Source organism: Hyperolius riggenbachi, chromosome 11 (genome assembly GCF_040937935.1).
Source record: "Hyperolius riggenbachi isolate aHypRig1 chromosome 11, aHypRig1.pri, whole genome shotgun sequence".
Lineage (NCBI taxonomy): Eukaryota > Metazoa > Chordata > Amphibia > Anura > Hyperoliidae > Hyperolius > Hyperolius riggenbachi.
In genome coordinates this window covers 148,132,021-148,156,172 of record NC_090656.1, presented here as the reverse complement: position 1 = coordinate 148,156,172, position 24,152 = coordinate 148,132,021, and the positions used below count along the sequence as shown (strand labels likewise).

Here is a 24,152-nt window from a genome sequence, read left to right as displayed (position 1 = left end):
ACGGTATACACACACACACACACACATGTATATATATATATATATATATATATATATATATATATATATATATATATATATATATATATATTTGTATCCACTGCTACAGTGGGTGTCCTCCTGTGTAAGACTTCACTGGCAGGCCCTTTATTTTGTGGTGATTGTTGCACATTGCAAATGAAGTAGGTAGAAAAAAACAAAGTTTTGTAAAAGTAATACCTTTTATGGCTAACTAATAAAGTTAAATTATGCAAGCTTTCTGGGATCTAGTGCCCTTCTTTAGGTATATTCCAGATGTTAGCTGATTTTTGCATCAAGAAAAGAGTTACTGCTCACTTCTTGTTCATGGTTGCATTGTATAGTTGAAACACCCTAAATGAACAAACGCTGCTGTAATGTATTTAAACAGTGTTTATGGCAAACCCAAGCTCGGAAGACAAAACAAAAAAACCCCAAAACACTTATCTAGGTAGACAAGAGCTTGTCGGATATGGTCTTGTGGCCATCAGGGGTGCTCGGATACCCCTTTTTAAAATATGAATAATGAATTGATTTGGATCCGGATACCCAGATATCTGGATCCGAATCGGATATCCGAATCCGAACTTTTTGGTATCCGAGTAAACTCGGATATCCGAACCTAATATCCCGCCGGATTCGGATATCCGGATAGAAAACCGAAAGTGACCTGAAAATGGCTTAAAGAGACTCCGTAACAAAAATTGCATCCTGTTTTTTATCATCCTACAAGTTCCAAAAGCTATTCTAATGTGTTCTGGCTTACTGCAGCACTTTGTACTATCAAAGTCTCTGTAATAAATCAATGAATCTTTCCCTTGTCAGACTTGTCAGCCTGTGTCTGGAAGGCTGCCAAGTTCTTCAGTGTTGTGGTTCTGCTATGCACTCCCCCCTCAGGGGGGAAAGAAACAAATGATCTCTTGAGATTCAAAAGGGAATCTGTATACAGCCTGCTTGTGTATGGATGTATTTTCTATGTGTGGACATACTGTACATCAACCTACTTCCTGTTTTGGTGGCCATTTTGTTTGTTTATAAACAAACTTTTTAAAACTGTTTTTAACCACTTTTAATGCGGCGGGGAGCGGCGAAATTGTGACAGAGGGTAATAGGAGATGTCCCCTAACGCACTGGTATGTTTACTTTTGTGCGATTTTAACAATACAGATTCTCTTTAAAATGCTTCCAAAAGTCTCTTCAGATGGCAAAAACCCATTTTGGAGGTCTCTCTGTGAAGGATTGCGGAATAGCCGCCGTGTGATCTGACGGCGTGGCGGCTATTTCCGCGTCCAGTCCGGCGGTTTACGCACGGCGACATGTGTCTGATCTGGTACAGCCTTCCTGTGCACATAGGCTGAGGAATACACGCACGCGCGCACGGAGAGACAGAAGCTTTATGGGAAGCAGAGAGGGATCAGCTGACTCCTTTGGTCAGCTGATCCCAGGATGTATGCGGATTGGCTGGCAGGGACTGGGCGGCGCTGGTCAGCGCTGCACTATATAACCACTCGTCCCTCAGTCTCACATTGTCTGCCGTTGCGAATGCTTTATGTGTTAGCCCACAGACCTCAGTCAGATCCAACAGTGTGTTAGAACCAGGAAGGACCTGGGGATTCACACTGAGCTAGAATACTCTCGCAGGTTATGCTATAGACTAGTTCCAGGGTGTTGTGACTACGGACCTCACACCCAAGCCTAGGAAACTGTGTCAATGCTATGTTATGCTATAGACTAGTTCCGGGGAGTTAAGACTACGGACCTCACACCCAAGCCTAGGAAACTGTGTCAATGCTATGTTATGCTATAGACTAGTTCCGGGGTGTTGTGACTACGGACCTCACACCCAAGCCTAGGAAACTGTGTCAATGCTATGTTATGCTATAGACTAGTTCTGGGGTGTTGTGACTACGGACCTCACACCCAAGTCTAGGAAACTGTGTCAATGCTATGTTATGCTATAGACTAGTTCCGGGGTGTTGTGACTACGGACCTCACACCCAAGTCTAGGCTACTGTATCATTCTATGTTATGAGCAGGGACGGCTCTAGACTTTTTGCTGCCTGAGGCAAACTTGTGAGGATGCATTCCCCCCTCCCCCCACCCATTTTGAATGATCACACGGGCACCCGACAATTAACTCTGCTTCATTCAATATTGTTACATGACATGCTGAAGCTCAACACAATAGCACATTGGCTGGATGTGGGTCTGTGACAAACAAACTGCTTTCCACAGCTACTCCATTCCTCCTCAGTCAGGACAGCAGAGCCACCTCCTCCCTTCTGCTGTGCAAATCAAATGAAACACTGCTGCTCTCCTGCCTCCCCCCTCCTCACTCACTGTCAGACTCCTCAGACAGCACAACAAGCTGCTTTTCCCCAATGATGACCTCTTCACCTCGCTCTCCTCTCGCTTCTCCTCCTACTCTGACTGCATGCTGTAAGTGTAAACACAGTACAAACATGCCGCCCCTGTCATCTCTGCACCTGATGCAAATGTCTCACCTTGCTTCATGACAGAACCGACCCTGGTTATGAGATAGACTAGTTCCAGGGTGTTGTGACTACGGACCTCACACCCAAGACTAGCACTGTGTACCTGTATTATCTTGGCCCGCCACTAGGGTGTAGAGAGCTAGGATCTCGCATCCAGTAAGGGCAAGTCTGTTCATCTTAGCAGCAGGGCATCCTGCAACCAAGCCTAGGCCCCTCTCCTAGGAAGCCTTTGGCCTATAGGGATTCACCCACAGTCTGGGGTGAATTCCCTTCTTCTTCCTACCTCCAGTTCCTCTGGTAGTTCTCACTCAAAGTGCTACTGTTACACCGTACACTCATATCTCAGGTGTCCAGAGGTTAGACATACCTGGATTATTAGTGATTCTGCAGATCATTCATAATCTGGTGTATATCTGCATTACTGGTGATTCTGCAGATCACCAATAATCAGATTCTCTCTGCGTGTTGACACCAATCATTACACTTTCTCTTTCTCTCTTTCTCTCTCTCTTTCTCTCTCTCTCTCTCTCTCTCTCTCTCTCATTTTTTGCCATTGAAGGTGATTTTGGCTTCTGCTCGGATATCTGAACTAACTATCCGCCCGGATTTCGGATTTTAAAAAATATCCGAATTGCTATTCAAAGTTCGGATAGTGGAAAAAGTTCGGATTATCTGGGTAGTTCAGATATCCGAAATCTTGCTGAGCACCACTGGCGGCCATGATAGGCTCCATGCTACTGCCCAGGAATGGCCACACTAGCACAGGTACAACGTGGGTGTTCTGTTCTCATTCACAAAATAGTGTGTGCCTGCAATCTGTCAGAGGGTCCCGGCCAGTGGCAGTGGGGTCAAGGAGGACGTGGGAATACTCTAGACTTTCCAGAGGTTTCCTGCTTATTAGGTAAGTATCCAACTTTTTATTTGTTTTACAGCTCAGGTTTTCTATAAGCCTAAATAAACTAATTAAATACAGATAAACAAGAAGTAGCAAAATGCTGCACTGTAGTTAATCAGTTCTTAAACACCCTTAAAATTGATGAGGGTGAACAATAACTAAATGATACACTGTAAATAAATACTACCCAAAACCTGTTCTCATTGTTCTTTCATTTGACATAAATTATTCAGGTTTGTGCCCAAAATAAACATAGGTCATAGGCAGTCCCAGATTTACCTCAGAGAAGCCTATAGGCACAGATGTCCTGGCACTTTAGACTTTGCCCTCCAGGAATCGACAAACCCCCGCTGAACCGCACAGCAAGTGTGCTGGCTGTCCCAGCTGTCACATCTGCCTTACTTTCCTTGCCCATCAGAGGTAGCTACAGGTGTCCCCTAGTATTAGGTAGTCAGACATATACTCACGCATGGATTTGCTTCCATTGTTTGTATTGTGAGATGCATTCGTTCTTAATGCACCTGTTCCACTCCAATGAGCACACTTGTGCCTTTGAGAGGCGTATTAGCCCTATGCAGTGAGTGTCTATCAGGTGCATCTTGGTTAGATGCGCGACCATTTCATTTTCTCCCCTATTGCATAGTGTTGTATCTTTTTTCTTTGGGTTTTTCCTTTGGGTTGGATTGTGGTTGTGGGCGGTGTCCCCGGGCAGTGAGAGTTCCTGGGGTGCCGCCCACGCCACACCCCTTCCCCTTTATATGGCCTGCTGCTCCCAAGTCAATGTTGCTAGCATGTTCCCATAATGTTGGGTGATTTTACATTTAGGTTAGGGTGGGGACCCCGAGAGAAGGCTGCATGAGCCGTCCCTGCTAACATGCTTTGCAGCGTGGAACCGATGTCTCTCTCAATAAGAGAAGGGTAAATCATGTGTAACGCATGGATTTGCTTCCATTGTTTGTATTGTGAGATGCATTAGTTCTTAATGCACCTGTTCCAAGGCAATGAGCACACTTGTGCCTTTGAGAGGCTTATTAGCCCTATGCAGTGAGTGTCTATCAGGTGCAGGGCCGGGACAAGGTCCAAGACCAGCAGAGGCTGAGCTGCCCAATAGCGCCCCCCCCCCTTACAGTCCAAGTCCCTCCGGCCAGCATTGGTGATCACCACAAAGCTGGCCACACAACCAGGAACCACTCAGTCAGGAATCAGGATGAGGATCTAAGTACTTGCAGTAGTACTACTAACTGTAAATTGAAAATATTACCGCGGGTGTCAGTCCCCACTACACAGCCAGCAGCCAGAAGACGCCTGTGAGGGACATTCATGAGAAGAAGGCAGGCGGTCTCAGGCAAACACACAACAACAGCCAGCCAGCGTCAACAGAAGGGGGTGGAGCAGGAGTCACGGGGGAGCCACCAGGAAGCGTCAGGCACAGTAAGCATAGGCTTACGTGAGATGCAGTCACAGGATCAATTTCTTCCTATTAGCTGTGTGCCAGCACTGCCCGGCGCCCGCCCCGCTATTTGCCTCTGTTAGTTTGGTGTTGCGAGCGGCAGTGGCGCAGATTGCCTTGTACTCTCTCCGAGAGAGAGTGTACAGTGGTTGCCATGGTGACGAATGTCGTCGGCGCCGCCCCCCGCCCAGCCGCTGCCGGTATTTTTGTAACTAATCATGCATTAGTTACAAGAATACGCGGCTGGGTGGGGGGGTGGCGCCGACGACATTCGTCACCATTAGTTTTGGGTGAACACCTGGATATTCGGGTTCGGGTCCGTTCTGCCGAACATGGGCCAAATGTTCGGCATGTTCGGCCCGAACCCCGAACTCAATGGAAGTCAATGGGACCCCCGAACATGCCGCTTTTGGGGGCCCTATGGGGTCGCAGGCATAAGGGGGGAGCATGCCCCGATCGCGGGGGGGTCGGAAATTCCCCCCACCCCCTCCGCTAGCGCTGCCCCCTCTGCCCGCTTCCCCATAAAAAAAGTTTGCGGAAAGTTAATAGTACCTGGTGGCTGGCTGGCTAGCTGGCAGTGGTGAGATGAGTGAGGAGGAGTCCGACTAGGAGACGCGTTGAGGCCGGGCAGTGGGCGGTTCAGTGGTAGTACCCTTGTAGTACTTCTGCCCTTTCTCTGACCTCACGTCCTCTACGTGATGATGCATACGTCATATGCGTCATCACGTAGAGGACGTGAGGTCAGAGAAAGGGCGGAAGTACCACAAGGGTACTACCGCTGAACCGCCCGCTGCCCGGCCTAAACGCGTCTCCTATTCACTGCCAGCCAGCCACCAGGTACTATTAACTTTCCGCAAACTTTTTTTATGGGGAAGCGGGCAGAGGGGGGAGCGCTAGCGGAGGGGGTGGGGGGAATTTCCGACCCCCCCCCGCGATCGGGGCATGCTCCCCCCTTATGCCTGCGACCCCATAGGGGGGCCGTATTCGGGCGAACAGGGCCCTGTTCGGGGGGCATTGAGTAGTTCGGGCGAACCCGAACTAAAAGGCCGAACACCATCAGGTGTTCGGTCGAACTCGAACAGCACCCGAACAGGGTGATGTTCTGCAGAACCCGAACAGTGGCGAACACTGTTCGCCCAACACTAGTCACCATGGCAACCACTGTACACTCTCTCTCGGAGAGAGTACAAGGCAATCTGCGCCACTGCCGCTCGCAACACCAAACGAACAGAGGCGAATAGCGGGGCGGGCGCCGGGCAGTGCGGGCACACAGCTAATAGGAAGAAATTGATCCTGCGCCCCTCAATGACCTCACTGACCAGCGCTCAGAGGCTGTAGCCTTGCCTTCCTATTAGCTGTGTGCCCGCACTGCCCGGCGCCCGCCCTCTAGTGGTGTTTCATGTAGCTACCACTCTGGTAGCTTTACATGAAACAAAAAAAATAAAATAAAATAAAAAAATGGATTTCTGCCTATTTGGCAGAAAAAAATCAACCACCAGGAGGGCTCGCTGCAGGGCCGCACAACTCAGCACACAAGTGATCTCTCCCCATTTCCTGCCCACCAACAGAGCTCGCTGTTGGTGGGCAAGGACTGTTCTTAGGGTGTTTATTTTTTTTTTTAGTTAATATTTATTTCATTATTTTTGTAACAAAAAAAGCCTATTTATTTCAATATTTTTTACAATCCCCCCCTCCCCCCCCCCACCAGCCAATCACCGTGATCTGCTGCCAGGCATCAGCCTATGACAGCCGATCACTGCTGAGCCTCTAGAGGGGACAGCCGTGTCACATGGCTGTCTGCAGTACAGCGCTGCCTTAGATCACAGCGCTGTACTGTGTCAATAGACGGCAGTTTCGCCATCTAACAGTCTCCGAGCGGCGATCGCCTCTGGGAGACTGAAGGTGGAGTAGAGCTCCATCAACAAAGTGGAGGTTCACGCATCGGCATGCACAATCTCCTGCAATCCACGCCCCAAGGACTTTATGCTGATCGGCATTAGGCGGTCCTGGGCTGGCGCCACGTGCACGCCCATGGGCGTGACGGGCTCGCCTACTGGTTAAGGGACTAGAGTTGCCCCCAAGTATTAAAGGAACCAGAGATGAATAATTAAAAAGATTTTATACATACCTGGGGCTTCCACCAGCCCCATCTGCTTGGATCGCTCCCAACCGCCATCCTCGGCTGCCCGCATCTACGAGAACCAGGTTCATTGACGTCATCGAAGCCAGCCTAAGCAGGAGAAGTGCATCTTTTATGTATCTCTCCAGTGGCTACTGGAGAGATACGCAAACAGTGCACTTCTCTTACGCTAGATTGGGTGCGACTGATGGAAGTGCAGTTGAATGCAGAGAGTGGATTGAGTAATCTCTCATTTACTATCATCAGGACTCTGCATAGGGAAGGAGGGAGGGTAGCACTCGGGGAGGGGAGTGGGCCACCTTTCCATCATCAGGCACCTGTAGGCACATGCCTACAGTGCCTTATGGTAAATCCAACCCTGGTCATAGGTAATTTTTGGTTACAGATTGCCTAGCAAACTCATAGTGAACCAGAACTCCCAGGAGTGTGTAAGGGGCTAAAAAGGACCAAAAAGCCCTCTTGCTAAAGCAAAAAAAAAAAAATTTGAAAGTTGAATGCCAGGCTCTGGTACACAAGGTAGGAATGCTACAGTTATAGCCATAGTTAAAATATTAATATTTCAGTGTATTATTTTATAAAACCAATATACATCCCTTACCTTTGAGATGCAAGTTCAGATAAGATAAAAGTTCAAGAAGTGTATTCAGAACATTATCATCAGACAGGAACTTATAGAAGTTTCCTAAAACAAGATGCATTTGTACAATATTAAAATTCAAACTTTTACAGAGTTTATATAAAACATTTCATTTGTAAAGAATTATCTCCATGGTGTGGCGGCAAATCATGGAGCCCCCTGCAAAAATTAAAGACCCACCCATCTACAGTGTACCCCCCTTTCTCACTAGTAAGTGTGCCAGTATAAAAAATAAGTCTTTCCTGACCCATTAATTTAATAAGTGTGCAAATAATATACACAAGCACAATTTCTATATAAAAGTCAAGCAAGGTCTAGCCTTCCATCATCACTATCATCACAACATGTATATACTGTAAAGAATTTCAGCTTGCACTCTGCCAATGATAAATTATGTACAATACAATACAATACAATAACATTTCTATAGTGCTTTTCTCCCATAGGACTCAAAGCGCTTAATGTAAACTTACTTAGAGAAAAATTGGTTCTGGAGTGAATGCAAAAACTTTCATATAATTTTTATCCAATACATATTGTGCAAGAAGACCCAGTTTCTTAAGAAAACACACACTAAGTGCTCCATTAGAAAATACACCATATTTTTAGGAATATAGGACAAACTTTTTCTTCCTCAAAAGTAGGAAGAAAAAGTCAGTGTATCTTATAGTCGGAATAACACAAATCCGACTGGCACCTTGCGTCCCCCCACAAGTATATGCTGCAGTGTCTGCTGACATCAGATCCTCTAATCATGGCCACCCACTGCCATGTGTTTTAACTGGTGCTGATGACCTCACAGAGAGGACCAAAGCTCTCATTGGGACCAATCACTGCACTCACTCAGCAGCAGTGACCTATCAGACATCAGCTCCAATTAACATAGAAGTGGGTGCCTACCCCGGGATGCTGCGTGCTGGCCCGGGATGCTGCGGGCTGGCCCCCCTCTCTTATGCCGCTCTCCTGTGTCCGCAAGTATGAACACAGCGGAGGGTCTTTAGAATTTCACCTACTCTGATGCTCATCCATCCTCATCACCAGCCAGCTGCTCTCTACTTCCTGGTTCTCTTCCGTGTCCCATGATTAAAGATTCAAGCAGAAAGAGAGAAGCTAGCTGGTGATGAGGGTGGACAAGTGTCACAGGAACCCTGGTGGTCAGACCGCAAATGGCCTTCCAAACGGTGCCAGCGCACAGTTCGTGCGAACTCTGGTCGCAGTCAATGCGCAGGAACCGTTAAGAATTAGCCGCAGACAAACCAGAAGGGAGCCTGTGAGATATGGGTGATTACAACTCACACACGATTCAGGGTATACTGCCACCACCACGGGTAGGGGCCCGTGGACCTGACTGCCTGACTGATCCTGCGAATAAAAATGGTTAAAACACGCTGTATTCTGTCTAGCCAAAAACAACCAATAGTAGCGTCTCTCCAGAGACCCGGGATCAGTTCTGTGTGTGCTGATAAGCAGGGTAGCAGACAGTGAATGACTTGGATAAAAGTCGTTTATTCACGGCAATATAAATAATTAATATATACAAACAATTATTAAAATCAACAATTATTAAAACAGTAATAGCCAGTATAAAAAATAAAAGAAGGGAGAAAAATACTTAGTTCCTGGAAAGATGTCCTTTTTGTGGGAAGAATCAGAGTTCTTGATTTCAATCAAAGCTCAGAGTTCAGACCAGGTGGATGCCAGCATATCCTCAAGCTGGCACAGATGAGTTCAAGATGTTTCAGGGTGGAGGACACTGAGTTTGGGTCCTCTGCCATTCTTATGCCCCTGATTTAGTAGGAGGGAGTGAGGGCGGGGCCACACACCCCCTTAGAACATGAGATGAGTCCTCCCCTTGTCCTGGGTACCAGAAATCATACCTTAACCATATATGGGCTCTATCTCACAGAACCGTACAGGTCAGGGCAGATTTACTAATATTTTCAGGTCTGCCTCGATGTACCCAGCAGCCTGATACCAAACATGAGGGGTCGGACCCCTGTGGTATCATTAGGGCACTGTTGAACTGCCTAACTGACAGTCTTTACCTCAGAATGTTCTGAAATGTTCTCAGAACCAACGCCAGACAGGGCCCTCCATGCTCTGTTAGTTTGGAGGGTCTGCCAGCCTGGCAACACAGAAAATATGACACATATAGCAGTTTATGGAATATGATCTACATCTGGGATTGATAGCAGGTCATTCCTAGGTGAGGTCCTTTTGAAGCTGGCAACAGCAAGCCACATGTCAGCTCCCCTGCTGGGGGAAGGAGCCAGAGGGTCTGAGTTGTCCCACTCTAGATTGCTTCTGTCATGGTGCTTGCCACCTCTATCTGATGGATGGCCCATCAGCACAGCTTGAAGCCAGGGACTCTTCTCCAGCAGATTAGGCCCCAGGCTCATTAGCATATCAAAAGAGCCATCCTGCAGTCAGGCTGATGCTATCTCTTTGCTGAGAAAAGACTCAGCTGCTCCTACACACTCAACCCAGATTCTATCGATCTGAAGCGCAATCGATGCAGAGAATCGAGTGCGATCGCTTTTCCTTCACGGGTGGTTCCAGGACGCGTCTGCGGCCCCGCAACCGTCCGTGACAGCCCCCCCTCTGGTCTGCGGCTTAGAAACACATCCGCAAGATGTGTGGCAGCGCCGCTAACCTGGCTGATGGGTCTCGAGCTGCTGGCGCGGCGGGAAAACCCATTGGCGCCTGCGGCTCGGTTCCACTGGATAGGTCGCGGTCTGCCAGGACTGCTGACAACGGGCAGTGGTTTGGGTAGGTCAACAGCCAGCCCACGCAGGGGTTCCCTGCGAAGTGGCTGTGGACCTAAGGGAACCCCGCGGGAATCCCTGGACCTTCCCAGCTCCTGACAGGCGGCACATGCTTTGCAGTGGTTTGCTACATCCCTGTTCATCCTGGGCCAATAAAACTGTTTCCGAATACCGGCAAGTGTCTTGTGGACATCTGAGTGCCCTGTCAGGGGATTACCATGTGTGGATTTCAGCACATGTCCCCTGAACGCACTCGGGACCACAAGCCATTTGGTATTCGCGTGTGATCTACCTGTAGGGGGCTGTACAGACTCACTGTACAGTCTCCCACCTTCCCAGTACACCTTGAAATCGGCCCCGTCTGCGAGGGGCTCAGCGGCTTGCTGCCTGAGCACCTCCAGGCTTGGGTCACTTTGTAGTGCGGCTGAGAATACGGCGCTGTCAGTTTCAGCCAACTGGCTCATGTCACACGAGGCCAGCGGCTGAAAGGTCTCATCCCTGCAGTCAGAGGAGGGGGAGGAGGCCGGAACCCCCTCCACCTGTTCTGAGCTCGGGTTCTGAGCAGTGCAGCTGCGCGGTACTGCTAGCACAGGTACACTGTCAGAATGGCACAGATGGACATTACTCAAATCATCGTTGCATGCCGTAATGACATTGACAGGTATAGACATTTTTTCATTACAGACAGGTTGTACAGTAAACTCAGGTACAGTTACAGCATCATCACAACAGACAGTCTGTACATCAAACTCAGGTGCCTTTGAAGCAGGCACTATTGAACCGGGTACCCTTGAACTGGGCACATTCAACCCACCTCCCCCTGGTGCTCCCCCAAGTGTATAAAGTACCTGGTGGTGGGCGGAGAGTCCGTCTCCTTCCGTGAGCGACAAGGCGGTCGTGGCAGGTTCATAGTAGGACACAAGCTTGCCCAAATCAGTCCCCAGCAACACAGGGACTGGGAGATCCTTCATAACCCCAACAACCCTTTCTTGGATTCCAACCCCCCAATCCATCTTCACTCTCGTGTGGGCTATGTGAAAAAGGGTGCCCTCTACTCCAGTAAGGGCAAGGGATCGGCTGGAGCTGATGCTCTCCTTTGGCACAAGGTGTGAGTGAACTAACGTGATGTCAGCTCCGGTGTCTCAGAATCCGGTGACAACTTTGCCGTTCACTCTAACAAGTTGCTGCTGGTCGGTTCGGTCGCAGATTTCCTTTCCGCGGGCAAACAGGATAAAATCTGATGATCCAGGCTGTGGTTCGCTGGCGGGTTGCCTCTGCTGTGGGTGAGGTGCAGGTGATGCAGATGATCCAGGTGCTAGTGGTGTCTGTCTCCGCTCCGGACAGTTGAATTTCATGTGTCCGGGCTGGCGGCAGTAGTGACAGGTGACCTCTCCAGGGGCTGCAGACCTGGGTGCAGAAGCTGTATGGGAGGCCTCTGTGGCTGACGGCTCACAGGGGCAGGAGAGTCTGCCGAGGTATTGGGCTGACCTCCTCTCCAGCTGGATGGGACAGTTCTGCGTGTATCAGCCACCCGGGTAGTCGCAAAAGTCTCAGCAAGGTCGGCAGCGACAGTTGCTGACGCCGGCTTGCGTTCTAGCACAAACTGTCGTACATCAGCAGGGCAAATGTTCACAATGATGTTCCCAGGCGATAAAGATTTCTGCAAGGGATGGGAAGGGTTCTGGAATAAAGTCGCTTTAGACTTGTGATGATTTGCTCAGCTGCCTGTGCAGGCAGGCAGCCTTTTGACCATTGTGTAGGTTTGCATGCTGCAGGACTCTGGAAAGAAGAGCTTCTGTCAGTTTTGCAGCTTGTGCTTGCAGAGGAATTTGCATACGTTGTCATGCAAATTGCCTGGCCACATTCATTGGAGGCGTGTACTATAAGTACTATGTCTTTCCCACAATGCTTGGCTGGTCATTCCTTCAGGGTTTGTAGTACACACTCCTAGAGAGTGTCAGCCATGCTCTTGGTTTGAAGATCAGCTTAGAGTAATTCCTGGAAACTGTGCTAGGCAGATTTCCCTAGTGCAGTTAGGATTGTTTATCTGTTTTGTTTGTCTGTTGCGATTGTCCTGTCCCAGCGGTGGTCGATAGGAAGTCGTTCTGATCTCTGTTCTTGGAGCATAGCTGGTGCAGCGGTTGCTACCAGCTATCTCCTCTGTTCTGCCTCTCTGGATCGCGCTAGCCACTTTTCGCTAGCGCTGTGGATCCTTCTGTTCTGTCTCCTGGGATCGCGCTAGCCACTTTTCGCTAGCGCTGTGGATCCTTCTGTTCTGCGACTCTGTACCTGGATCACGCTAGCCACTTTTCGCTAGTGCTGTGGATCCTATCTCTCGCTTGTCCCTGTTTTCGTGTGTCTGTCTAGTCTGCTACGACCGCTTGCTGGAGGCTTGGTGAGGTAACCGTTAAGCAAGCGTTCACGTCCTCTGTTTCATGTTTGTCTGTCGATGGTTAGTTAGGCGTGCTTGTCTTTATTGTGCTTATCACGTGGAGACCGCGCATAACCGTGTGCACTGTTGCGAATGAGTGCGGTGTTCGTGGTTAGCTAGCGTTTGTTATTTTCTGCATCTTCTCATATTATTTGCTGTGCCTTTGCTACCCTCGTATTCTATTCTGATCTGCCTTGTGTCACGTCTGGCGATCGCACCTCTCGCGATCGCGTTCCTATTTCATATCTGCTGTTGTGTGTGCGCGGTCGCGGGGTGGCGACTGGATTGGCGCACACACATACAACCTGTCCCTTTGCTCGTTCTCATTCGCAATTGCCTCTCTTGTGATTGCGTTCTGCGCTTCGTACAATTCCTGTCTGGCATTTGTGGAGGTACAGAGGATTGGTTCCTCTGCACTCCCCAGCGCCATCTGCCGACAGGAATTTCCCTCTACAGGTGCGTAGCACCTTTTGCTGGGTGCCTGCAATTACACGCTTGTGGAGGATTTCCGCCGTGTCAGCGCACGCGTTGTGCGCTGATCACGGAGAAAGTTCCACAATTGTTACAAGACTCCATTTTGTTTACAATCGTGAGAATACATCGAGAACTACAGGTGATCGATGAAAAAGTGAAAGCTCTAGAGACGGAACTGAGCCATGCACTGACACCTATAACCTTTCAGAACACCTGGATTACTTGGGATGGCAAAGATTTAAGCTGGATTGGATCTTCCTTGGTATCACACACGGCTGAACACTGCACACCTTCCTTGGAATTGACCTGAGACCTTAAAGACTTTCTGCCTCTTTGTGCCTGCCCTCTCCCATCCTGTGAGTAACTTTCATCGATTATCTACAGCATCTATGCTCAATAGACTATATTTTTCTACATATATTATACATTATATCTTCAAATTCCTAAACAAAGAACTGTGTTTTCAAATTCATGCTGTCCATCCATACATCTCTGTGTAAGGGCAATTCAGTCTATACAGGCCCTTTGATCTCTGCAGGATACCAGCCACAGCTGACAAAATTCACACCTTGACTCTAAATAGGACCTATCTCAGCAGGATCCCTGAGCTGTCTCTTGTCCATCCTAATGTGTAAACATCAATATTCAGCAGAGAGACTTCTAGCTGTATACCAACCAAGAAATATCTATCCAATTGACAAATCCACAATAATTCTACTGAAGTCTGTTGGAATCTTCAGAAAGACAAAGAGAGGCTCGAGAGGACGTGGGAAAAGATATTCTTCACCGCAGAACCAAAATAACTCTGTGACAAAATCTACAGAGTACACCCAGCCAACAACCCTAATAGCTCCAGCACAATCCAGCAGAGATGACAGCCACACATCTGGAGACTGTTCTGTCTTGGAGTCAACAATCTCAGACCCTAGCTCCCAGGGTAGCCCCATCAAGGCTGTCCTCTGTAATGTCAGATCGATAAACAACAAAACAGCAATCATACATGATCTAATAGAGTCTTCTGATCTGGCCTGCCTGACTGAAACCTGGCTTTCTGAACCAGTTGGCCCCATCCTGGAGGCTGCCGTGCCAACAAACTATTCCGTGATATACTGCAACAGGAAAGAACGCAGGGGAGGAGGGGTTGCACTTTGCTTTAGATCAGCTTTGAAAATCAGACCACTTACTGTAGGTCCTACCAACTCGTTTGAATGCTTGGGGGTGCAACTTTCAGCTGAGAAAAACATTAACCACCTGAGCGGTCTGGACGAGCTGAGCTCGTCCAACACCGCCGGAGGTCGCCGCTCAGGCCCTGCTGGGCCGATTTTAATCAAATAAAAAGCAGCACACGCAGCCGGCACTTTGCCAGCCGCGTGTGCTGCCTGATCGCCGCCGCTCTGCGGCGATTCGCCGCGAGCAGCGGCGAAAGAGGGTCCCCCCAGCCGCCTGAGCCCAGCGTAGCCGGAACAAAAAGTTCCGGCCAGCGCTAAGGGCTGGATCGGAGGCGGCTGACGTCAGGACGTCGGCTGACGTCGATGACGTCACTCCGCTCGTCGCTATGGCGACGATATAAGCAAAACAAGGAAGGCCGCTTATTGCGGCCTTCCTTGTTTATTCTGGGCGCCGGAGGCGATCGGAAGATCGCCTCCGGAGCGCCCTCTAGTGGGCTTTCATGCAGCCAACTTTCAGTTGGCTGCATGAAATAGTTTTTTTTTTATTCAAAAAAAACCCTCCCGCAGCCACCCTGGCGATATAATCAGAACGCCAGGGTGGTTAACATATTGCTGATCTACCGCCCACCAGAAAAACACTCAGACTTCCTTAAGGAACTTGTAGACCTCCTATGCAACCTAACACTGGAACACCCCAGATGGATTGTTCTTGGAGATTTTAATACATGGGTGGACGACTCCTCTTCACAATTTGGAAAAGAGCTACCTCGTGCCTTACATGAACTGGGCTTCCTCCAATCAATCAGCTCTGCTACTCACAGGAAAGGCCACACTCTGGACCTTATATTCCATACTGGGCTGTCAATAGCCAATGTGGAAATTAATCCTGTTGCCTGGTCAGACCATCACACTATCCACTTCTCCCTCTCAATACCAGCTGTCAAACACCAGGTCAAGAATCAAATAAAATATCGCCGCTTAAAAGGGCTAACACCTCAACATATCCGAGATAACCTTAGCTTTGATGAATTGACTGACTCCAGCTTGGACCCTGATACTCTGGTGTTTAAATACAACAAATGTGTGTCCTCCACCTTTAAGACCATTGCTCCTCTGCGCACCAAATATCTTACTCCACACCATCATGCACAGTGGTTTGATAACGCTATAAAAGAGCTGAAAAGACAAGGGCGAAAACTTGAGAGACTGTGGCGCAAATCTCAGTCCCCAGAAGACAAACATGCCTTAATCCTCCACTTGAAGAGCTACCAAAAGGTAATCACGGGAAAAAAAATCATCCTTTCTATCACAAGAGATTGCAAATGCAGTTAACAAACCAGCCCAACTGTTCCGCACAGTGGAAAAACTCTGCAACCCGGCATGTCAAAAACTTAACATCGAGTCTTCAAAGGACCTCTGTGACCAATTTGCCCATTTCTTCACAGACAAAGTCTCCACTATAAGGTCCGCCATCCAACTTACAGCATCTGAGCCTAATATAGCGGCGAAGACCATTAGCAGAGACAATGTAACACCTTGGTCAAACTGCAAAGAAATTGATGAAGAAGTCACATCAAGCATCCTCCTTCACGTCCGCCTAACTACCTGTGACCTAGATCCTGGCCCAACACAGTTCATGTTGAACTGCCCCGACCTGTTCGTACCGGTATTCCTAAAAATTGTTAACTGTTCCTTCAAATCAGGGATATTTCCTGCTTTACTGAAGGAAGCAATCATCAGGCCTCTCCTCAAAAAACCCTCCCTGGACCCAGATGCAATGACCAGCTACAGACCTGTCTCTAACCTCCCCTTTCTGGGCAAGATAATTGAAAAAGCTGTTTACCTCCAGCTAGAAGCCAAAATCCTACAAAACAACAGTTATGACCCATTCCAGTCTGGCTTCAGGAAACACCACAGCACTGAAACTGCCCTCATCCAAATATGCAACCACCTGCTCATGGCAAGAGACAGAGGAGAGTGCTCCATCCTCATACTGCTAGACCTTTCTGCAGCCTTTGATACAGTTGACCATGACATCTTGATAAACAGGCTACAGGAATACTGCGGCATTGATGGCATAGTTCTTCAGTGGTTCCAATCCTTCTTGCGTGGCAGAACCCACAAAGTGTCTATGGGGCCCTTCCTGTCCACCCCTGTATCACTTAAGTATGGGGTGCCCCAGGGCTCAATCCTCTCTCCCCTGCTTTTCACGGTTTACATGTTACCGCTGGGAAAACTAACCCAAAAACATGGCCTGACATACCACTGCTATGCAGACGACACCCAACTATATCTTTCCTTCAAGCCTGGTGTGACAGACCCAACTCTAACTATAAACGTCTGCTTACGTAAACTACAGCAATGGATGAATGACAACTGGCTGAAACTAAATGCAGACAAAACTGAAGTCCTTCTGATAGGAGGGCAGAGCATGATAACAAAACAACTTAACTTGCAGTCTTCACCACTGGGAATAGGAGGCACGGATCTGCGCAGCTCTGATCATGTGCGTAGCCTGGGAGTTCTAATTGATTGGGATTTAAACTTCAGAACTCAAATCTCTGCTGTGGTGAAATCATCCTATTTTCACCTGAAGAACATTGCAAAAATCAAGCACCTCATACCCCCAGAAGATCTGCCAACCTTAGTCCACGCCTTCATCACATCCCGACTGCACTACTGCAATGCTCTCTACACTGGCCTTCCAAAAAAGGTCTTGTACCGCCTACAGCTGATACAGAATACTGCTGCCAGACTGCTAACCAACCAACCCCGTCACTGCCACATAACGCCAGTCCTGCACTCCCTTCACTGGCTACCTATAGAATGGAGGGTCCTATTCAAGATCGGCCTACTGACATTTAAATCCCTGAATAATTTAGGCCCTGGATACATGAAAGATATGTTGCAGCTGCGTAGCAATCCCCGCATTCTCAGATCGACAGGTTCTAATAATCTAGTCATACCCAGAGTCCACTTGGAAACTTTTGGTCCCAGAGCCTTCTGTCATGCTGCCCCTACGTTTTGGAACACCTTACCTCAACAGATCAGGACAGCTCCATCCCTGGACGTGTTTAAATCCAGACTGAAAACCCACCTGTTCAGTTTGGCATTTGCAGAAATATAACTTTTGTTGTGTGAATACTTCATCCTACTAATTACTGAATCTGAGAGAGCCTAAGCGCTTTGAGTCCTATGGGAGAAAAGCGCTATAGAAATGTTATTGTATTGTATTATTGTATGTCTCCGACTATACAAGTGGATATGTGTACACATGGCAGAAGGTTCCCAACCCTGCAGCGGGCAGGGGACGAGGACGCGGCAGACCCAGACCTCGTAACCCTCCACGCCCGAAGTGTGAAGCTACAGGTAGTTCCGCTGAGGAAAGTAACACATCTGAGACCTCGGTACCCTCGGGGGACTCCTCACCTGCAAGCACAGGAAAAGGAGCCGCAGGGGTGGTAGGAAACACAGGTGCAAAGGGCAAAAACAACAGGAGAAATCAAATGCAATTACGCCAGAGGAAAACGTAGTTTCCCTCGTTGTGAACATCTCAGATTCTCCTCTTAGTGCAGTTGAAGAGAGGGTTCTTAATTTTGGAATTTCTTTTTGTCCAACCAATTTCCCCAATTTTTTCTTTTGGATACTGAATTACACAGTTTCTTTAGATCAGTGAAACTCAAGAACTTTTTTCAGCAATGCGTTGGAAAGTCCGGTTACTCAGGAAATCAAAGAACATGGCCTGTCCCTTAAAAATACTGGTCTTAGGAACAAGAGTGCTTTTAAGCCACCTTCCAATCCTGCCATCAATCTCTTTATGCCCAATGTTAAGCGAGAACAGGCCATTATTGAGGCGGAGTGCAAAAATGGTCTACGGAGTGTCCAATTTAACTAGTGAGGAACGTCTGGTGGTCACTAGCCTTCAAGAGTGGAAGGATATCATGATTCGTCCTGCTGACAAAGGAGGGGCGGTAGTGGTCTTTAATACATCGTACTATGTGGAGGAGTGTAACGATTGGTGTCAGCACACAGAGAGAATCTGATTGTTGATGATCTGCAGAATCACCAATAATACAAGTATGACTAACCTCTGGACACCAAATGAGTAAAGTACTAGATGAACTGAAGGCTATCTCCCGAGGAGCGGGAGATATAAATGGCTCGGCCAAGAGCCACCTGAGGGGCAGGTGGCTCTGGGCAGTGCAGAAACTATCTCCTAGATAGCAAAGGCCTAGTAGCCAGGGATCAGATGGTAAACTGTACTGCAGCCAGAGGAAGAGACCACTGGCTGCTAACAGGCCGGGCTCTCTGACAAGCGGGAGCCCTGTATGCAGCCAACACCTGGTGGAATGGTGTTACTGCTAGTACAGATAGACTTAGCACTCTGGGAGAGTGACAGCTTGTGTGGTCGGGCAGGCCAGGTTGGCAACACACGAGCAGATTAGGTACAGAGAGAGAGACTGATTCGATAACCAGGTACAGGCAGGGTCTGGCAACAGGTAGGCAGATATGCAGAGGTACCGAATCAGAAGACAAGAGCAAGGTCGACAGAGCAAATGGTCATAACATATCAGTATAAGAAAATCCTAGACTGAGGTGTGAGTTCCTTGGTCTTGACACCCTGGAACTAGTCTAGAGTATAACACAGTATTGGTACAGTGTTCCTAAACTTGAGTGTGTGGTCCTTGGTCACAACACTCTGGAACTGGTCTAAATGATAACAAGGCAATGGCACAGTATCCCTAAGCTTGGGTGTGAGGTCCTTGGTCACAACACCCTGGAACTGGTCTAAAGTATAACACATCAATGACACAAACGTAATCTGGCTTAGTGTGAATTCCCAGGTCCTCCTGGTTCTAACACACTGTGGGATCTGACTGGTCTGAGTGCTCACACGTTAGTATTCGCAACGGCAGACAACCAGCAACTGACAGGCAAGACGTATATATAGAGCAGCGCTCCTCAGCGCCGCCCAGCCCCACTCAGCCAATCACCCACTGCGCTGGGATCAGCTGATTGTCCTGATAAGCTGATCCCTCTCCTATTGTCATAAAGGTCCTGCCTCCTAGCGCGCGCGCGCATAGCTCTCCATCTGTGTGCACTACTAGGCTCAGACCCACCAGACGCATGCTGCTGTGCGGACACCGCCAGTCTGAACGCGGAGACAGTCGCCCTGCTGCCAGACCGCGCGATGGTGTCTCCGCAATCCAGTACAAGGAGATACTTATGCAGTTGGCTAATGGCAATGTGTATGAAGAACTGCCTTGTGATCCTACACACCGAGTACAACAGAAACTCAGGAGATTAATTGACAATGCTGCTAGTCAGGGTGTTGTGGAAGAGGACTTGCAACAGTTCTTGATCAATGAACATATTCAGTTCCTTTATTTTACACATTGTCAAAGTTACATAAGGACCTCCAAGGCCCCCCCGGAGGACCAATTGTTGCCACAGTGGACTCAGTGTTCACTCCTGCAGCTCAATTTTTGGATAAGGTGTTACAACCATGGGCCATATGCAATTCGAGGAGATAAGAAGCTGAAAACATGCGAGCTTCTTATCTCCTCACATCACTCAGGATTTACCGGCAAATTCAATTGCCAGTTTCACCTGAGCGATGTCCTTGCGTAAAGGAGCATAACTCAGGCGAATACTAGGTATTCGCTGAGCGATGCTCCTGTGTGGCCAGCGATGTGGAGTAAGGCATTAGTGCTGGGGAGCTGTCCTTCAGCACCACACCACTGCAGCCTCGCTCCCCGGGAGATGCTCGCATTGTCGCAAGGCTCTTACCTGCCGCCCGTCGCCTCCTGCCGCTCGTCGCTGCTGGAAAATTCTGAAAAAACATACCTCCATCGTTCCGGCTCGCCGCATGTCCCACGCTGCTCCTCCACTCATCTCTGTCTCTGTGTGTATTCTTGGAGCCCGGCAAAGCATCTTTGAGTCTCCCGCTGGGGCTCCCCATTCATCCACTAGGTAGCCCAATGAGAATCATCCTGATTCTCTTTGGTCCAATGAGAATCAGGATGATTCTCATTGGGCCACCTAGTGGATGAATGGGGAGCCCCGGCGGGAGACTCAAAGATGCTTTGCCGGGCTCCAAGAATACTCACAGAGACAGAGATGAGCGGAGGAGCGGCGTGGGACATGCGGCGAGCCGGAACGATGGAAGTATGTTTTTTTGTTACATTTTAAATAGGTAAGGAGTCAAAACTGACTCCTTTACCTATTTAAATCCCTGGCATCTGGGGTTTCCTTAGTAAAGGAGGCTCCCAGATGCCAAAAACAGCCCGCAGACACCGGCGATAGGTCTTTTCGCCTGCTCAGAGCAGGTGAAAAGTTAGCACCTATGTTTGGCGGGAAGCATCGCTTCCCGGGGGGTGCAAAATGCAATTGCATAGGGGAAAGGAACTTGCTGGGCGATTATATCGCCCAAGAGAGTTCTTTTCCGCCCTCGGGGGTGTTAAATGCAATTGCATTAGGCGACCTTGCTGACGCCTAATTTAAGAACTCGCCAGCACTTAGCGCTGGCGAGTTTGGTAATTGCATAGGGCCCCATATGTTACACAGTTAGACTCCTATATTAAGGACATAGGAGATTTCCTAAGTAAACTTGCCTCCATTGAGCAGGTAGAAGGTTCGTGGTTGCTGGTCACCATTGATGTTGATAGCCTCTACACCGCCATCCCACACAATGGCAGTGTGGAGGCTGTAGACCACTATTTGTTCACCAGGTCCGATTATGATCACCAACAGCGTGGTTTTTTGATAGCTCTCTTAGATTTGATTTTACGTGAGAATTATTTTTCTTTTGAAGGTCTTTTTTTTGTACAGCGACATGGTACTGCCATGGGGTCCAACGTGGCCCCTTGTTATGCCAATCTTTACATGAGCCTCTGGGAGGAGGCGTTTGTGTATCATGACCCACTGTTCTCGATGTACACCAGAGGATGGTGGTGGTACATCGACGACATTTTTTTATTTGTGGGCGGGGCCACGTTCGACCCTATTAGCGTTCGATGAGGTTTTACACAGTAAATGTAGCCATATACGGTTGGTGGTCAACGTGGACCGGGAGAAAGCGTCCTTTTTGGACACGTGTGTCTAGAAGAAGGATGGGAAGCTCAGCACTGACCTGTTCGTTAAGGCTAAGGACAGGAATTTGGTGCTTCATTTTAATAGCTTCCATCCACATCATCAGTGGTCAGCATCCCTAATAGCCAATACGATCGGGTATCGAAAATTGTTGGGGACACTCAATTGAGGGAAAGGAGACTGGTGGAAATGGGCAGGAAGTTCCATTTGAGAGGTTATCCATCTGATACACTAATGAGATTCCAAAAGAGAAGAGTTAAATCAGGTAGAAGGGGTAGGAATGAGGGACGAATGGCATTCGTCTCTAAGATTATATGGCAGTGGTTCCCCCAAAATAGACAATGTGGCAGCAGCAGTTCCCCCAACATACACATAATTTGGAAGCAGTTGCCCAAAATACGCAAAACCTGGCAGCGGATCACCCAAAATACACGTAACACCCAAAATACTTATAATCTGGCAGCAGTGGTCCCCCAAACATACACAATCTGGCAGCAGTTCCCCAAAATACACGTAATCTGGCAGCAGCTGTTCCCCTAACATACACATAATCTGGCAGCTGTTCCCCAAAATAAATAACAGCGGTTCCACAAAAATGCAGATAATCTGACAGCAGTTCCCCCAGCATAGGTAGCCAGGTCTATAGGTGTCCCCAGTATAAGTAGCCATGAGTAGAGTAGTCCCCAGTATATGTAGCCAGAGGTATAGTTGCCTAGTATATGTAGCCAGGGGTATATAATAATAATAATAATAATAATAATAATAATAATAATAATAATTCTTCCTTTTTTTGTATAGCACCTTTCTCCTGTCGGACTCAAAGCGCTTGCGAGGCAGCAAGAAGAGCGCACTCAGTAGGCAGTAGCAGTGTTAGGGAGTCTTGCCCAATGAACTCCTTACTGAATAGGTGCTGGCTTACTGAGTAGGAAGAGTCAGGACTTGAACCCAGGACTCCTACATCAGAGGCAGAGCCCTTAACCATTACACTATCCAGCCACTATATGTGCCCAGTATATGTAGTCAGGGGTTTAGAAGTCCCCAGTATATGTAGCCAGAGGTATAGGTGTCCAGTATATGTAGCCAGGGGTATAGGTGCCCAGTATATGTAGGCAGGGGTATAGGTGCCCAGTATATGTAGCCAGGGGTATATGTGCCCAGTATATGTAGCCAGGGGTATATGTGCCCAGTATATTTAGGCAGAGGTATATGTCCCAGTATATGTAGTCAGGGGTATATGTCCCAGTATATGTAGCCAGGAGTATATGTCCCAGTATATGTAGCCAGGAGTATATGTCCCAGTATATGTAGCCAGGGGTAGATGTGCCCAGTATATGTAGGCAGGGGTAGATGTGCCCAGTATATGTAGGCAGGGGTAGATGTGCCCAGTATATGTAGGCAGGGGTAGATGTGCCCAGTATATGTAGGCAGTGGTATATGCCCCCAGTATATGTAGCCAGGGGTATATGTGCCCAGTATATGTAGTCAAGGGTATATGTGCCCAGTATATGTAGGCAGGGGTATATGTCCCAAGTATATGTAGTCAGGGGTATATGTGCCCAGTATATGTAGGCAGGGGTATACGTGCCCAGTATATGTAGTCAGGGGTATATGTCTCCAGTATATGTAGTCAGGGGTATATGTGCCAAGTATATGTAGTCAGGGGTATATGTCCCCAGTATATGTAGGCAGGGGTATATGTGCCCAGTATATGTAGGCAGGGGTATATGTTCCCAGTATATGTAGGCAGAGGTATATGTCCCCAATATATGTAGGCAGGGGTATATGTCCCCGGTATATGTAGTCAGGGGTATATGTCCCAGTATATGTAGTCAGGGGTATATGTGCCCAGTATATGTAGTCAGGGGTATATGTCCCCAGTATATGTAGTCAGGGGTATATGTCCCCAGTATATGTAGGCAGGGGTATATGTCCACAATATATGTAGGCAGGGGTATATGTCCCTAGTATATGTAGGCAGGGCTATATGTGCCCAGTATCTGTAGGCAGGGGTATATGTGCCCTGTATATATAGCCAGGGGTATATGTCCCAGTATATGTAGGCAGGGGTATATGTCCCCAGAATAGGTAGTCAGGTGTCCCCCCCAGCAGGAGGGGAGCAGCGCAGTGGAAGGAGAGCTGTGGGGACAGCAGGGAAGGGGGGCCATCTCCCCCCTCCTTTCCTCACCTTAGGGCTCTCCATCCCTCGCTCTCCCTTCCAGAACTAATGTGCGAGCGGGACTTACCTCTTCCTCGTTCCGGCGCAAGAGGAAACTATCCGCTGCCGCTAGTCTGGTCTGGTCTTACCCAGTGCTTGGATCGAGGAAGAGGTAAGTCCCGCCCACTGCCAGCTGCCGCACATTAGTTCTGGAGGGGAGACCGAGGGATGGAGAGCCCTAAGGTGAGGGAAGGAGGGGGGAGATGGCCCTCCTTCTCTGCCGCTGCCCACAGCTCTGCTTCCACTGCGCTGCTCCCCTCCACACATGCCAGGGTGGACGGTGTCCACCCTCTGAAAAAAGCAGGTGGACGTCGTCCACCCGAGTTCACGCAGGACTCCACCCCTGTTGCTGTCATTTCCTAGGTAAAAAA

At 48.6% G+C, this 24,152-nt stretch overlaps 1 protein-coding gene across 1 annotated transcript in view; it reads right to left on the bottom strand.

The window, feature by feature from the left end:
• The window catches only part of GAL (galanin and GMAP prepropeptide), an 851,723-nt gene that overhangs the window by 144,282 nt on the left and 683,289 nt on the right, over positions 1-24,152 (bottom strand). The window contains exon 5 of the mRNA XM_068260562.1: positions 7,597-7,680. Coding sequence (XP_068116663.1) covers positions 7,597-7,680 — 84 coding nt within the window. The remainder of the gene's footprint in view (positions 1-7,596; positions 7,681-24,152) is intronic.